General features: G+C 41.9%; 1 protein-coding gene across 1 annotated transcript in view; it reads right to left on the bottom strand.

Moving 5' to 3' along the window:
• Positions 1-5923: 5923 nt before the first annotated feature.
• Positions 5924-17832, bottom strand: part of raver2 (ribonucleoprotein, PTB-binding 2) — a 93224-nt gene continuing 81315 nt past the window's right edge. The window contains exons 9-16 of the mRNA XM_030728188.1: positions 16773-16884; positions 13812-14167; positions 12370-12478; positions 11607-11788; positions 10648-10758; positions 10279-10380; positions 8631-8849; positions 5924-6991 (exon numbers count right to left, since the gene is read on the bottom strand). Coding sequence (XP_030584048.1) covers positions 6851-6991; positions 8631-8849; positions 10279-10380; positions 10648-10758; positions 11607-11788; positions 12370-12478; positions 13812-14167; positions 16773-16884 — 1332 coding nt within the window. The 3' untranslated portion in view covers positions 5924-6850. The remainder of the gene's footprint in view (positions 6992-8630; positions 8850-10278; positions 10381-10647; positions 10759-11606; positions 11789-12369; positions 12479-13811; positions 14168-16772; positions 16885-17832) is intronic.

The raw sequence follows: 17832 nt of genomic DNA, 5'->3' as shown, positions 1-17832 counted from the left end.
GTGTGATATAAAATTATGCAAAATCTACAGTATATTTCAGGTCAGGAAAAAGAAAAACTCCGCATACTTAAAAAGCAGAAGCTGTTTACAGAGCGATAAGCACAGCAAATCTAGATTCATCTACAGCGATTAAAATGCGTCAGAAAATCAGAAATACTTCAGTATTGCAAAGCTTTGTGATCAACACACGCACACAGTCATTCACGATATTGCAAAGTCCAGCCTCAATGCTGGCCTTGTGTATAATATGCAGGATACATCCTGGGTACAATGGCAACGCGCTGACGCTGAGAGAGAGCTCAGTTTGCACGGGAAGGGGGAGGGAGGGGTCTGGATTTGAACCTGAACTGATTTGGCAGTGTTTGTGCAAATTCTACAAACAGATAAATCTAAACTAAACTGCACCAGACTAGAGAAGATTTTCTGTTCTGATGGAAACAACATTCTCCAACAATCAGCTCCACTGTATTTTCATGTCAGTATTACAGCTCCATTCCATTAACTTTTTTTTTTTTTTTGCACTTAGTTTATCCAGAACTCTCTAAGATGCAAACTGCAGCTTTGATCACCAACTGGCCTAAAATCACCTGCACCACACGAGACTGGAGAGCACCCTTCAGCTGACGTGTACATGCGAGCTTTGTCTGAGCGCACAATTGTCATGAGGCCGTCACATGTACCTGGTGGTACAGAGAGGCACAGAAAATCAAGAAACTACCCTTTATCCATCGGTCTGACCGCATAACATTCCCCCAATCAAAAAAAAGAGGAGCTGAAACTCCACATAAGTCAAAGCCATAAACACACTAAAGAACTATTTGCACTGTAAACAGTGGGAGGCAGTGTATAATATTGCAACATAGGTTTTTCTTTTTTTTGTCAAAACGATACAGCTGTTAGCGCAGAAAAGGGAACTCGGGACTCGGAAAATAATGACTGACACAGAAGCGAATCTTTCAGGGCCCGCTGTTTGGGATGAGAGGAGACTGATTATTTATTACATCAAACATTTAAATGCACACATTGAAAAATATCCAAATGCAAGAATTTAAAATGTGCAGTTTGGATCAGGCACTGTGAAAAAGCCTGTAACCCCCCCCCCCCCCTCCAAAAAAAAGAATGAACTGGATGGCACAAATTATTGACTCAGCTACTGTGAGAAAATTACAAAATGTGCATCAGCAGCAGCGCCCCCTGATGTATGTGTTTACACAAACTGTATAAATTCACTGTGGTGTATTATCTCCAGCTATGTAAAACTGCTGTTACTGTTTCTATGCTCTAATTGAACACTGAAGGCAGGGCGAACCTTTTTAAGTGGGAGCTAGTGGACTGTTGGTCTGCAAGGACTCTGATTATAAAAACACACAATGTTATCCTTTAAAATGTAACTGGTGCAAATGTAGTTGGATTATTTTGCACAAAGCTGCATTAACAAATGTTATGACTAATCGGTCCATGTGCCTATGCAATGCGCCATCCACACATAGACTGCTGTCACACCTGTGTTAATGCACATGCATTTTCTCTAGGGTTGGTGGAGAGGCTGGATGATTTATTCTACAGGTGATGCAATAAGACACCTGATATTATGAACATATTCATATCTTCATCGAGATTTGGATCTAAGCAGAAGAACTGTGCCAGAGCGAAGGGGAAAGACATTTTCCAGTGTGCTGGAGAGTGTGTGTGTGTATGTGTGTGAGACAGCTCTACAGGTATGTCCAACATGCAGGAGTCTGGCAGACTTCACAAAAAAAAAAAAGATATTCCTGCAGGCTGAGCAGCTGAAGGCAGCTGGAGTTGTTTATCCATCGCTCTCTTTCTTTCAGCCTGTCTCTCCTTACTGCCACTAGCTGCCAGAAGCCCATTTTTAGAGAGCTTCATCCACATAAGCACATACAGTTGAAGTAACCACCAGCTCAACTCATAATGTGCAAATTCTGTAATTTTAGCAAAGCATATCCTGTATCCATAGACGTGTGATGCTGACGAGCAAAGCAGAAGTGAAAGATGGGTTAAAAAATCACTGGGCCAGAAGCCAGGAAGGCGGTAGCTGTTTCTGTAGCAGCCACGGAGGACAAAACACAGGAGGGAGGGGGAGAAAAAAAAAAAAGCAGATCAAATCTGGACATGCCAAAGCAAACAGGTAAAATGCTACAAAAACAGACTCTGGTACAGAGGATGGACTCTTTGACCTCCACAGGTGAAGCAAGTGAAGAGCAGCAAAACCCGATCACAGACTCTATTCAAAAATGGATGCAGCCAGCACCACTACTGTTTTGTGGCTTTGAGTTTGACGCTTTGGCCATTATCATCATCATCATACTTTTGTGAAACCAAAATGATTTGGCTTAGAAACATGAGAGCACTGCACGGCCATAAGGCTGCCTGAATCACAGCCTGCTTTTTCATTTCACTCTTAATAGAATCATGATTTACTAAATAAACACGCTGTACAAAAAAAAACAACAACCTGAAACTAGATGCTGAGACCATAAATTCCTAAAGAGAAGTTGCAATATTCATTACAACTTAATGGTTGTGCTTTCTCACTCATGTGCTTTGTCTACGCATTTCCACAGTATTAGATGCAATCGAGGAGGAAATGCATGTAGGATTACAGCAAAGCAATCGCACAATACTTTGATGATAAAAATGTAGTGTTTAACAACTTGTTCGCTCTCTTCAACCCAAAAGTGCTACAGGCTGATGAATAAGAGCTTCAATAAAGCCGGGTCAAGGTCAGTGTTAACCGGGCAGAGAAGAAAACGGCGTGTTAGTGCAACAATGCCGCCTGTTCAATGTTACATCTGCTAACACTGGTAACACTGAAGTATGAGTTGATAAGTACAGTATTACTGCCAAATCCTAATAAGCCAGCATTGCAATGGTGCAGAACTAAATCTCATTTAGAAACTCAGTTTGTGGGAGCTGAATTCCAAACTATTCAGATAATTCACTCCTGGCTTTGAATACATTTTCTGGAAGTTTTAGAAATAAGGAGGGAAAAAAGGCAAAGGTGCTTCTGTAAGAGATTAACACTCGATACAATCTAATAGATTTAGTTCTGCTCTGCTCCACAGTTTTCAAACAGCAGACACACTGCTCTGCCATACGTATAGTAACAACACTATGCAGAGAAAAAGCTGACACAACCAATGAAATACCACTAAAATAATTCAGGCGTGACTGACTTTAGTAAGAGGATCCAGACTGGACAGTTAGGAAGACAGACAGACAGACAGACAGACAGGCAGGCAGGCAGACGGGAGACCAGAAAAGCAAACAGTGCATTTTAAAGTCTGCTGCCTCAGCTGTTCACCTACACAAACAGAGGCCCCACTCATAAAACACTCTCGAACACACACAGACACACACACACACACACACACACACAGATACGGATGGTCCACAGAGGTGGAGGTGAGAACTATCACCTGACAGGAAAAGAAGAAGAGCTGGAGTCCAGCTGCCTGTTTTTTTTTTTTAAAAACCACTCAACACTGGGAAACAAATCAAACTGTGGCCTCAAGACAGGCCAGCAAACCGGTCCAGAAGACCACGTTGCTATAAAAGCTACTGAAACAGTTAAGAGCTGACTCACAGGCGATTAGACCTGAGCTGAGCGCAGCTCAGGAAAAAAGTAATCAATTAAGAGAAATGCTTGAGGGGGTCACGTGAAAGCTGATTTGACTGCTGACACATGAACTTCCTTCAGTTTAATTCTTAATGGAGGGGCTGTCTATGGCAGCAGCAAAACAGGACAGCAGGAATTGGACTGTGGAGGCTATTTGGGAAGTTCATGTATTTGGCTCCATGTGAGGCATTTTGGTCAAAGCTGAGTTACATGATTTCTATCAGGTGACTTTTCTGTTTTGTGCAGGTTGTTATTTATATATAAAACTGATGTTGCACTTGGGGCTGTACCTATTTCCCCAAACTCAACTACAGAGAGATTTAAAGCAAGTAGGTGAGCATTCGGGCCACTGTAATGCGTCGTAACTTTTAAACTGGCTAAAAACAAATTGGAGGCGTTCCAATGAAAAAAGGGAGGAGCTGTCAAATGAAGACAAGCTGGAGTTTGTTGTGTTACAGTTTTAATCCGGCGCCTCTTTAATCTGACGACCTGTGACATCACGGGACACAGATCACAATAAAATCCATTTATTATAAACCACAGAAAGTAGAAAAAGAGGGAACAGAAGACAGGAAGGTGTGTATGTGTGTTTATTGCCCTTAATTTACCGTTTAGTCATTACATCACCCGCTTTAAAAGCACACCGACACCCCAGCGATGGCAAACTCACACCACATTATCTGGACTAAACTAAATGTGCATGCTTTATCTGATCTCACCTGTCACTGGTTTTCACAGTGAGCGTGCCTGTCTGTGTGTGTGTGTCGGTGTATGCGTTTGTGGTTGCCATGACGACATAAGTGGGATTCTGCTCAGAGATGTACAATCAAAAACGTCTTGAGCAGAATATAAAGACACGTAGGAAGAAAAGAGGAAGCTTTCACCTTGTGCTGCGTCAACGGCAAATCATTCCCACTACAAACTTCTGAACAAGTTATACATTCAACGTTCTAGTGGGAGAAGCGGGAGCCTTAGTCACTTATTGCCCGTTTATTAGACACGAGGATGGCGCACACAAACCTACTGTCCAAAGGGTCACGTGAAAGCAGCAAGCCCTCTCCTCTGTAAAGACCACCACACAAACCTGCCTGCATACCGCCTGCGCCTTTTATCAGTAATGACAGCAGAAGTAATATGACAGGATTTTAAGAAAGAAAAATATTTTTGCAAACAAAAGGTATCCTGTCCTTTTGTATAAGCCACTAGAAAAAAAAAATCTCTAAGGCAGAGAAATGTACATTAAAGTGGACCTATTATGGTTTTCTTCATATACAGTACATATGCAGTTACAATGGTGCACGCTCATATAAAACATAACCAAATTTTCAAATTATGAGGTCCGCATTTGCTCATGTGATTCCTTTGAGCTGAAAAGCTATAACCGCTTGTGTTCTCGCAGATTTTCCTGCTCCTGGAGAGGTGGATCTCCTTAATATCTGTGCCACGCAGCTCTGGCCTTTCTCCCCTTTTGTTTGCAAGGACCGGCCAATCAGAGGAAACATGGCTTAAAGAGGTGAGGGTGGTCTTTTTCAGTCGGTGGATGAAGCCCCAGTGTAAGATAAATCAGGATTATTTGAACTGTGAATCATGCAAAGCTACTCTAGCAGAGTAGGTTAACAGTATGGAGCTGGAAATGAGCAGAATAGGTCCACTTTAATCATTTGCCCACACAGCCATCACCCTTCCTTAAAAAACATGAAATGAAAGTGCTGAAATTCGCATGCAAAGCAGCATATTAGTAGCATCTCGTGCAAAAAAAAAAAAAAAAAATGCTGAAAACCATACAGACTGTCTTATACAGTTTACAATCTGCATTTTACCGCTTTATTATAACAGTGAATTATGCAATATGCACCCCATGCAAATGTAACCAAATTGACTTTAAAAATGTCACTGCTGGCCTGAAAAATGACTAAATGCTTTTTTTGTTGTTGTTGTTGCCAAAAACATAATGCTGACATCATTTTTTAAGGTGGCCCTGAAGCTTTTTCACCACCAACCAAGACTAAGATTTTATTCAGCTGACATTTGCTCCACGTGAGCAACGAAAAACATTTTTATTCGAGTGATTCGAGTACACTTTTATTTTATCACCTTTGCAAAGCGAGCACACTCAAAACCTGCTTTGATTACTAAATTACTTGAATTGCCTTGGAATATTATTAGACTATAATATTACAAATATAGAACAGTATAGATTGGAGAATTAAAAACAAACAAAAACAAATCAGACACTTAATAAAGGTTTTACCTTCATTCATGTTGTACAATATGCTCACAGCGGAGCTCGGAAACATCCATTGTATGTGATATTGTCTGTTACACATGGCTTTATATATTCTGTATTACACTGCAGTATTTACACCAGCCTTTTATTATCCTTCCAGTCATTATAAGAAAAAAAACTCCATTCATCGAGGGAAGCTTTAGTAATTAAATTAAGGGCTTTGATTGGTTTAGGCCCTTTTTCCTGATGTGCTCCCAAACCTTGGGATTGAAATGGCTGACACTTCCTACAGATACAGCAAAGAACACACACACACACACACACGCACACACGCACTCTAATTCTCAGCAGGGGGATTTGAAAGAGGAACCTGGTCTAATAAAAAGAAAAGAGAAAAAGACAGTGAAGCGGGAACAAACAGATGTCAGACTGGCTGACAAATCAAAGGGTGAGTGTGCAACATCAGACACGCTCAGTCTTTTGAAAAGGGAGACGGAGAGGGAGCGAGCTGGCTGTGAGACCAGTCCTAAGACAGGTTGAGCTGGGCAGACGGGACGCCTGCTTGCAAATACAAAAGCAGCTTGTACGTACAGATACAATATACTTCAATTTACATGATATATTAGAAAAATTGTACAAGATAATATTAGTTAAGTACAGTTAACACACTGACTGTGAAACAACAGTTTAAGTTAAAGAGTTAAGGCTTGAACAGGACAAAAATAACACTGTGTATATGTGTGTGTGTGTGTGTGCGCGCGTGTGTGTATGCGTGTACATACGTGCCAAGATCAAAGAGCACTATGGCTTCATTTCACTTGAGCCATTTGCAACCCTAATTCTTCGAAACTCAATACTGACTGTAGGATTGCAAAATGGCAGCCACAGAAAGGCCACTAGAGGGAGCTGTGACATCCAGCAGACATCCAGCTGTTTGTGCCTCCCTCCCTAAGCTTTTAGGCTTTAAGGTGGTTCGGTTCAAACTAGAGCCTCTTCCTCTTAAAGTAGTCAGCGTACTGCCCCCCCAGGCCTTGGGAGTGCTGCCCGATGTAGGCACCATCTGATGATGTCACTTCCTGCACTGCCAGCTGAGGATACTCCCTCTTATGGCCCCTTGTCTGGTTCTGAGGAGTTAGAAAGAAGAAGAGAAAGGGAGGCACATATGAAAAAGGGGGTTCTTAAAATTTTTGTTAACCATTTTTGAACTTTCCCAAATACAAAGTAAATAATTTTTCAATATCGTGAGTGGGTCAAACTGTTGAATTAATCCTGAAAATAATACACATGGTTTTAGGCTATTTTACTACAATATAATAGTCACAATCGCTACGTAAGAGAGAGACTTTTTCTTTTACATGGTGAAAATTTTATTTTTATGCATTTCACTCATGAGCTTCTGTAGGCAGTTCATTACTCTACATCAAAGCATATTTTTCTGCATCTTACTGAAACAAGTACATCTTTATTGTGATTATGATGATCCTCGGGAGATACAGTAAAGAATGATAATGTCTTGAGTTTTCTTTCTTTAACCAATTAATTTAAATTACTGAAATAATCAAACTAAAATAGAAAGTCAGCAAGGAAGAAGTTTACAGGTTGTGCAATTTGACAACAAAGCAAACAGCCTGAGTTTGTGTGCGTGTGTGTGTGTGTGTGTGTTTTAGCAGTGTAGAGGTCTTCGTTTCAGTGAAACAGGGCCGTGGAGGCTGGCTGTACAAACAAATGTAAATCTTTCTAGAATTGGGGCTTAGCTCAGATGTCTGGGCCTGGTCTGTTTACGTCATCGCACTCTCTCTCTCTGTGAATCTCCTCCATCTCCTTGTCTCTGAGCGGTCTTAACGGCCTTGAACTATGCAGGGAAAAAAAATAAAAGCTGCACTGAATGATGATCTATTGGCCCACCTCAGGCATCAAAGCAGCAACATGTGGAGCTACTGTACTTGCAGCAAAATGTAAACTACCACAAATCCTCAAATAAAAGCTGGCATTTCAATAACTGACATCAATCTGTACTCAGTCTGTTTCTGTCTAGTTCTGTTTGTTCAGTCTAAAGCTCATTTACATAAAAGTGACACTTTCCTGTTATTCTTTCACATTAAAAGGCCTATAAGGAAAGGAATGATCCAAACATTTGAGCCACTGTAGAAGCTTTTAATGTGAAACATCTATTCAGGGAGCTTTTTAATCAGTGAACGCTGAAACACTAAAACACGGCTTTGCACAACACAGAATTCAAGATTAGAAAAGAACTATCAGCACTTGTGGCCATTTCATGACCGTATGACAGCTTCCTGTAGCTGCTTCACATGAAAATCCATTCAGCATTAAACCATTTCCCAGCGGTTTGTCTGCTTTTATTGTGAAGCAGCCGCACCCTCGGCAACTCATTTTTTAAAGCAACTGACCACTGACAAACACCCCTACAGTACAGACAATAGTCTGTACACATATTTATTATACTAGCAGCATTTGCCCTATTACACATAAAGGAATAAGGTTAGCTTGAAATATTACTTGCAATTCAACAAGATGAGCAGCGATCCCCACTGTCAACAACGAATACAGCGCACTAATATCGGAAGCTGCAGGGGAAACTCTGAAGTACTTAGCTGCAATATGAAATGTTGAATTGTGTTATTTGACCTGAGATGAGTGTGCTGTCATCTCAAAATGAAATAAAAGGAAGAAAAAAACAAATAAAAGAATGAAAAAAAAGATGTTTCATGTCTTGTATGGCAGCGTGGATTTTTCTCTACTTACATAGTAATAGGTGTTCCAGTCCGTGGCAGCAGTGTGTGCGTGTGTGACAGGGCTCGGTGCAGCTGCTGACGGATGCGGTGCCCCGAGGAAGCCGGGCATTAAAGGCAGGGTGCTGTAAGCCGGGAGCACGGCAGCGGCAGGTAGGACGGCCGGGGGAGGAGCCGCGCCGTTACTGACCGCATGCAGCGACACTCCTAGAGGCTTACACACATCCACCTCCTACAAGAGACACGGAAACAAGTGGTGGATGCCTACTGTTTCACAAAACTCAAAGCTACTCTATATTCAGGACAGGAAGGAAAAATGTATTCTGGAGCCATTTTTTGTTGGCACATTATCATTCATGTGTTGACAGAATCTCATAATATGACAAAATAACTGACAAATCTTTTAATGCTTTCATTCATGTTAACTTTTCTGCCCTCTAGTGTCTGTTATGAGACATACTAGTGTTTACTACAGGCAGACTCATTCATACCGCCTGCTGTTGTGGGGGCTTGCTCTCCAGGGCAACCTGCCTAAATCAAAATACTCATGTCAACATAATATCAGCTCAGTGTAACGCTTGAACTTTGTCTGAGAAATCCTTCATATCATTTGCCCAACTTATCAAAATTTCCACCCGGAGTGAGCTCAGGAGGCAAAACCAGCTGTGCAATAAGATGAATGATGGCATCTTCAAGCAAACATCTCACACACAATCATGTTTCCATGACTTCAGAGGACATTACCTTTGCCTTACATTCATTCATCCTGGAGACTTACTCTAAACATTACTTAACCCTCACCTCTAACAAATTATTCATTAAAAAAACATTTATGATTTACCTCAGTGGGATTTTAGTACCCAAAAGGGAGGCAAGTCCCCAATTCATCACAATGTGAAACTGATCTATGTCCCCACTAGTAACGCACATATGCTCACATCCTCCAGCAGCAGCAGCAGCAGCAGCAAAGCCTGGACTTGGCTGCTCATTGTGTGTAGAGATGGCTGGCATCAGCTGCTGGGTGCAGAGTGATATGTTCCCTCTAACAGGGTATCGGTGTCATTGAGAGGTCAGCCTCACCAAATAAACATGCAGACGAACTTTGTGTGAGTGCCAGCGTGCAGGTCTGAGGACTGCGGCACAGATAGTTTAGACTCCGTCTGCGGGATGGGAAGCTGTTTGGATTTTCAAGAGCTCTGTTTTCTGTGTGTGTGTGGGGGCGGGTGTGTGTGTGTGTGTGTGTGTGTGCCTGTGTGTGTGTGTGTGTGTGTGTGTGTGTGTGTGTGTGTGTGTGTGTGTGTCATGAACAACTTAAATGAGCTCGTCTTACTCTAAAATTAATAATTTCTATGTTATAACTAATTTAAGAAGACAAATGACTAACTTGTGTCAAAATGCTTATCCCTCACACATGCTGGGCTCTTCAGCTTTCTGATGCATGCACGATAACCAAAGTGAACAGATATGGAGGCTGTGGATGTGTGTGTGTGGTGTGTGTATGCTCAGGATCATGATCATGCTCAGATCTTGAGTGTGAAGACATTTTAGGATTTTGTTTTTCTCTTCTTTTCAAACAGCTGGTTGAGGGATAACACCTGGTCAAGGCAGTCATGTGTGTTTCATTGAGTTTCTAGTGTGTGTGTGTGTGTGTGTGTATATACCTTGGTGGTGTAGCCCTGGTTGGCTGTGGCAGGTTGGGAGTAGTATTGAGTGACTGCCTGCATGTAGGAACTGTAATCTCCATAGGTGGACACAGTTGGAGTCTGAAAAACAAGATTTCACATCCATTGTAGTTTCGTTGTGTTTTTGCAGTTATTTTCTTAGTGGCCGAATATTTTAAGCTTGCCTTTGCACAAAGAACACATTTACAACAAACTCAAGTGGACAGTATAGCATTCTAATGTGAGAAGATATGAATGAAATACATTTTAATCAGTTCTGGATCATTTCTGGTGAAACAAAAAAACAAAACTTGGCACAACTGTGCATGCAGAATCCCACACAGTCACAAATAGGAGTGCGTTTGCCACCTGTGCGTGCTCCTTGCTGTAGTCTGCGGCTGTGCCGTCCTGTGGTGCAGCAGTGCTGTAGGTGTGAGCTTGTGCAGCTTGATAGTGCTGGTACCACTGCTGCATGGCCTCCTATGACACACACATTATCAAACATCAGGTGAAGAGTGTTTGCTCAGTAATTTTCTCGTCTTTGCTGATTTTTTTTTTTTTTTGCTTCCTTTTTTTTATGTCTCTCCCTTTGTTATTCATTAAGTATTGTTCCTGCGACGGCTCTCCTGCATTTCTCTGCTCTGTCTTTGTCTTTCCAGACAAATTAAACCGACCGTTTTATTGGTTATCTAATCATGACTCATTTGTTTGGATGAGTAGAGTGTAATTAACATTTCAAATGGGGTATGGTTCTTGCTGGAAGCATCAGATATGTCACCTACTGCTGGAGGAGAAAGAAGTGCAGAAAAGAGAAAGAAAGAAAGAAAGAAAGAAAGAAAGAAAGAAAGAAAGAAAGAAAGAAAGAAAGAAAGAAAGAAAGAAAGAAAGAAAGAAAGAAAGAAAGAAAGAAAGAAAGAAAGAAAGAAAGAAAGAAAGAAAGAAAGAAAGAAAACCAGTAGAACGGCTTTGCGACTTCTTCTGAGTGGAGTGTTAGGCGATAGGAGGGGAGTAGGGACAGATGGAGACACACAGTGCTCACTGCCAAATCCACTCTCATTCTGTCTGTCCAAATATCCATACCCATTCTCATCTCTTCCACCACCCTGCCTCCCCTAGTTACAGCTCATTCTGTCGCTGCTGCACCCATCCATCCACGCTTTGTGTATCCATCCATCCATCCATCCATTCAGCTCCCATCCTTCACTAGCACATTTCAGGCCCAGTAACACGTCACACAACTGTTAACACACAGACCCCGAAATGCATCCATCTATCGTGGCGTTTCTTCATTCATATTTGTATAGTGTGTTTTGCATGTGTTGCAGCACCTGTGTGTACGCTTGGTTGTATTGGCTGTAGTCAGTAGAGGTATCGGTGCTGTATGGGGCAGTGGTTGTAGCGGCTGCGCTGTGGGAGAAGGAGCCGGAGCCCTGGGAGACCACAGGAGCGATCGAGCTGTTGTACACTGCAGTGCCGGGCTGTCCTCCCTGGGCTTTGCTCCCCACTGACCCTATGTAAGAGTGGAAGAAAGCAGGGAGGAGAAATGATGTGTTAATAATTATAATGGCTCAAAAAAAAAAAAAAAAACAAAGGAAAGGAAAGGAAGCAACAATGGGAAAAAAATGTGTCTGAGGAATACTGTACTGAACATCTTTCTTTTAAACATCAAATATTCATCTGTGTTGGCTGTTGTGGAAAGTTTGCCCCCACATACGGGAAGCAGCTGTGACAAAGCCCACAGCAAGTAAGAGAAGTGACACATTTAGGTGTGAATTCTTGGGTCATGCCGGGCATGTGTGCTTTGAGAATGTGACTTTACTGTTGGAATGAATCGCAACTGCATTCATACATGAAGGAAAAAAAAGCTAAGAGCTCAACACTACAGACAGTTTAGTCTTTAAAACTCGTATGATTAAAGTATTTTTATTAACAGAGGTTCACAAGCTGAAGTGTTTTTCCTGTGCAAAACATAAACTCCGGCAAAAGCCAGGATGGGTATAGTGGAAACTCTATTTTAACTATAAAATAATGTGTGTGCACAGTCAGCTCAGATGCAAATGCTTTCAGTTGTTGCTGTGATTGTGCGCTCACCTTGCAGAACTACTCCTGGCATTACACTGGCCAGGTTTAGGTAAGGATTAGAGGGCAGCCTGACTTCTTTAGGAGGATCGCCCAACAAAGAACTCTGCCCACTGTTTACCTGAAGGGAGAGACATGAATATAAGCTGTATTCTTCACACTGCCATCATTAGACTCTGCAAATAAAGATCGGTTTTTAGTTTTTAGAGGTGTTTGAAGGAAGTTCCACTGCTTTTCCTTTACCATCTTTATTCCAAACGTAAACGTGCATTACATTTTGGACTTTAAGAAAAATACTGTGCAGGGTGCTACATCACTTCAAAATACTCACCATAAAAACTTTTACATAAGGCTTTGAAGCTGACATTTATGAGCTACTGAAGTGCTGAAGTGGTGGTGGAAACCTGTGAGGATTGTCCTCTCTAGTAATTACACTTTCTCTCTATTAAAGGGACTTCAGAGAAGACAGTACTGGGACTGGAATCATGTCCCCTAAGAACCTCAATACTGTGATTATCTCTGTACACAGACTTATAAGAGATAATGATGTTAGTGTAGCCATAGTGTATTTAATCCAGGCCCATCTAGGCGATGTAGTGAGGTGTTTAAAGAAAGGAAACAAGACAGGCGGGCATTTTCCAAAGGTAAAGTCCTCACGGGACTGAGGCTGTTTATCCAAAAGGTCCCTTGATATGCGTGTTTTCAGTGAGGTTAAAAGCAGATGAGGGTAATCAGGAATAAATACCCCTGCCCACAAGAGACAGAGCAACTGCAGGGTGGAAAGAAAGAGTCAGGACGATAACAAGCATTTCTAGAGATAAGTAAAAGATCAGTTTCGTTCCTAAAACACACAGAAAATAGCAAAATTTAAAACATAAATATAAATTAAAGCATAACACCATTATCTCTAGAAACTTCCACCAAACCTTTGATCAGGCTACAATTATGTAACAATGAAAACAAGTGGTAACACTGCTTAACTTGTAAGTCAATCAAATAACACATTTTAAAGTTTTAAAAGAATAGACTGTATATAAATGATAGGCATAGCCACCATCCATCAGCAGCTTTCTGAAGTTAACTTTTGAAGCCTTGAGCTGAGCATTTTGACTGTCATTATCTTTGAAAGCAGACTTCCAATTAATGGGGAGGATCTGACTGAGAAAGCAAGGGCACTGTACGGTCATAATGTAGCAATCTGTCATTCACATGGTATTCCCACCATACAGCATACAATAATTAACATCATGTTGTATTAAGTAAGAACTGAAACTAGTGATTCCAACCATAAAATGATTAACTTAGGTCATACATAACTGAGACATAGGTTAATGTTCCCATAGACTTTGATGGAATTGGATTTCTTTTCAGGTTTCAAAGCTAATCATCTTTTATATACAGTCTAAGAATTTTGTATTTGCTGTGTGCATGCGGATTTTGGTCGATGTGCTCACCAAGGGGCAGCCATCTGAGCTGTTGTGCTGGCCTGTTGTCGCGTAAACTCCTCCAGGGGGTTTAGGTGGAGGTGGGCCAAGGCCTGAGTTACTTATACCCAAGGAATAGCTCTGTCCTTGCGGTTGGGAGCTCACCATCGTCCCTGGGGGAGCTGGCTGCCTGTTGTCACAGGAGGTGGAAGAGGAAGAAGAGGAAGAAGAGGAGGAAGCAGAAGGGGTTGTGGACACGGAATGGGTGCTGTGGGTAGGTAGGTCTCCTCCTACAGTCCGACCCTGGAGGTACGGCATAACACCTGCTGCTGAAACCACTACTGTGGCATTGTGGGTAGATGCTGGAACTGTCTCCTGTCCCAACTCTGTGAGGGTAACAAAAAGGCAAAAAAAAAAAAAAAAAAAAAGGAAAGAAAAAAGAGACAGGAGGAAATTAAAGGAGAGGCGAGTGATAAAAGTTGAAAAAAAAAGAAAGTAAAGTAAAAACAGCATACAGAAACAACACATAAAAAAGGAAATTAAATGAAGGGAAATAAAGGCAAGGTTGGGAAAGATGCCAGATAAACATGCGAAATGGCTCTGTCTCCTCAGGACACAGACGAATCACTCAGACAGCTGGAAACTAAGAGCTCAGCCTGACCGTCTCTGCAGAGCCGGTTGTAATATTTGAGCGCAAGTTTCTCGCTCATACATCACTGCTTATCATGTTTATTTACAGCCCACCACTTAGCTCTCCACAATCCCAATATTTCACTCACTCCAGGGTTTAATAACACAACATAAACACACGCAACATAAACACATAAAAATGTACACAGGCAAAAAAAAAAGAAGCACAAACATATAAGTAAAAGAGTCACATACACACTAAAGGTGAACATACACACACAATCACACTTATTATAAATCCAATATTGCTGTGACAAATGGCCTCCATTGCACAATAAAAAAAATCTGCTCTAACAAGCCTTAAGCTAACATTCCCAGCAGACACATGCACTAAGAAAAGCCTCACATTAGAGACACACACGCACGCAAACAAAATTGCAAACTCATGCATCCAATCAAAGAGGGATACACTCACAAACACAGTAGTGCACAGAGGTACAATTGTTTGGTTTGCAGGTCTGCAGTATGTCATTTCCATTTAAAACAACACAGCTTTTCTCAGCTGGAGATTTGAATTGTAAATCTACTGCAGCTTCCTGCACTGCACTGTATTGTAATGTACAGCTGGGTGAAATTCAGCAGTCTTTACTGGGACCCTAACACATGGGTGAGAACAGAAAGAGACAGGAAAAAAAACACATCTACTATATTGCCAAAAGTATTCACTCATCCGTCCAAATAATTGAAGTCAATTCCAATCACTTTCATGGCCACAGGTGTATAAACCAAGCAGCTAGGCATGCAGACTGGTTCTACAAACATTTGTGAAAGAATGGGTCGCTCTCAGGAGCTCAGTGAATTCCAGTGTGGTACTGTGATAGGATGCCACCTGTGCAACAAGTCCAGTTGTGAAATTTCCTCACTACTAAATATTCCCCAGTCAACTGTTAGTGGTATTATAACAAAGTGTAAGCGATTGGGAATGACAGCAACTCAGCAATGAAGTGGTAGGCCACGTAAAATCACAGAGCAGGGTCAGCGGATGCTGGGGTGATTAGGGCACAGAGGTTGACAACTTTCTGCAGTTAATCACTACAGACCTCCAAACTTCATGCGGCCTTCACATTAGCTCAAGAACAGTGCACATGGAATGGGTTTCCATGGCTGAGCAGCTGCATCCAAGCCTTACATCACCAAGCACAATGCAAAATGTCAGATGCAGTGGTGTCAAGCACAGCGCCACTGGACTTTAGAGTGGTGGAGACGTGTTCTGTGGAGTATTCTCTTTCTGGCAGTCTGATGGATGGGTCTGGGTTTGGCAGTTGCCAGGAAAACAGTACTTGTCTGACTGCATTGTGCCAAGTGTAAAGTTTGGTGGAGGGGGGATTATTATGGTGTGGGGTTGTGTTTCAGGAGTTGCCCTCGACCCCTTAATTCCAGCGAAAGGAACTCTTAATGCTTCAGCATACCAAGACATTTTGGACAATTTGATGCTCCCAACTTCATTGGAACAGTCTGGGGATGGCCCCTTCCTGTTCCAACATGACTGTGCACCAGTGCACAAAGCAGGTCCATAAAGACATGGATGAGTGAGTTTGGTGTGGAAGAACTTGACTGGCCTGCACAGAGTCCCGACCTCAACCCGATAGAACACCTTTGGGATGAATTAGAGTGGAGACTGTGAGCCAGGCCTTCTTGTCCAACATCAGTGTCTGACTTCACAAATGCACTTCTGGAAGAATGGTCAAAAATTCCCATAAACACACTCCTGAATCTTGTGGAAAACCTTCCTAGAAGAACTGAAGCTGTTATAGCTGCAAAGGGTGTGCCAACATCATATTAAACCCTATGGATTAAGAATGGGATGTCACTCAAGTTCATGTGTGTGAAGGCAGATGAGGGAATACTTTTGGCAATATAGTGCGTATGGCTTTCAGCTTAGCATGAACAATATTTTTTTTTCTAAGATCTTAAAATGACCTTAGACCTTCATCATTAGCAATATGTATAAAAGAATGGACTGAGCATTTGGGCCAGTGAGAACAGACCCAAAGGTTACACTGTAAAAAGTAATCATTAATTTTGGGAAATTGGTACATCTGTATGGCTTGTAAAAATAAGGGTGGTGTTATAGCAGAGCTAATCAGTTAAAAATAGTAATAAGAAGCTACTTTCTTCTGCTCCTTTATTCACAAGGGGTCACCACAGCAGATGGCTCTACATTTGATGTAGAAGAGTTTTAAGGTGGATGCCCTTCGCAACACAAGCCCAAAGGGATTTGCATCTCCTCCTGGGATTGAACAAGGAATGTTTAACTTGTTAAGCAAATGTGTAAACCTCTACACTATGGAGCCTGTTTACCTGTAGGAGAGTCTCCCAGGAGACCTTTCCCCAGCTGCACAAGGCCTGGAGGCCGCAGAGACAAGGCTTTTTGCATGAGCAGCCTGGACGGATCCCCGAGCAGACTGGAGACCTGATAGAGGGGAAATGAAAGAGGAGAAGGAACAGTATTACAAACAATCAAAAAAAGATCAACAAAACCCAAGAATGATATGATGAAAGCAAAAGTGGAAGTGTGTAGAGAGATGAAAGCTATAAACCAAAGAGAATCGATGATAGAGGGTCATGGTAAGGATACAATGTTGTGTAATGAACATCCAGAGCATCCAATGCACAAAAGTTTGTGAACCCTTTACAATTACAGTACATATTGTTGTAAAAATGTACTTAGCTTTGGTTGAAAGAAAAGGGTGGTGCACACCAACACCAAAACCTGAGGCTGGGAAATATCGACTAGATATAGTCGGGCTCCCCTAAATGTACAGCATTGAGAAGTGGTGGATAGGCTTGTTTCTCTTGCAGTCAGTTTACTGGTCAGTCTATGTCCCTACCATTGGTATATGGTCACAAGCTCTGGGTAGTGAGTGAAACAATGAGATTGCAAAATACAAGTGGTGGTAATGAGTTTCTGAAGGGTGGGTGGCCTCTCCCAAGATGAGGGGAGGGATGCAAAAGGAGCCAAAAGGTGGCTTGGGCATCTGACTAGGATGCCTCCTGGGCACCACCTTCTGGGTATGTCCAACTGGGAAGAGGCTCTGGGGCAGACCAAGGACATGCTGAAGAAATTATATCTCTCAGCTGGCCTGGGAACACCTCAGAGTCCCCCTGGATGAACAGGAGGAGGTGGAGGTGGAGAACAGGGAGGGAGGTCTGGGCTTCTCTGCTTAGATTGGAGCCCAGACTTGGATGAGCAGTAGAAAATAGATGTATGGCTGGATAGATAGATGGTGGCAAAAACATGCTCATAAAAAAGCATAAAATTATCTTATTTTGTCAAAGGTATGGGTTGGTTAAGGGTTAAAAAATAGCCAGTATGAATTGTAATCATTCAGCTTAAAAAAAAAAAGTAAAAATTTGAAAC

This window comes from Archocentrus centrarchus, chromosome 4 (assembly GCF_007364275.1).
Source record: "Archocentrus centrarchus isolate MPI-CPG fArcCen1 chromosome 4, fArcCen1, whole genome shotgun sequence".
Classification (NCBI taxonomy): domain Eukaryota; kingdom Metazoa; phylum Chordata; class Actinopteri; order Cichliformes; family Cichlidae; genus Archocentrus; species Archocentrus centrarchus.
This window is presented reverse-complemented; position numbering and strand designations above follow the sequence as displayed.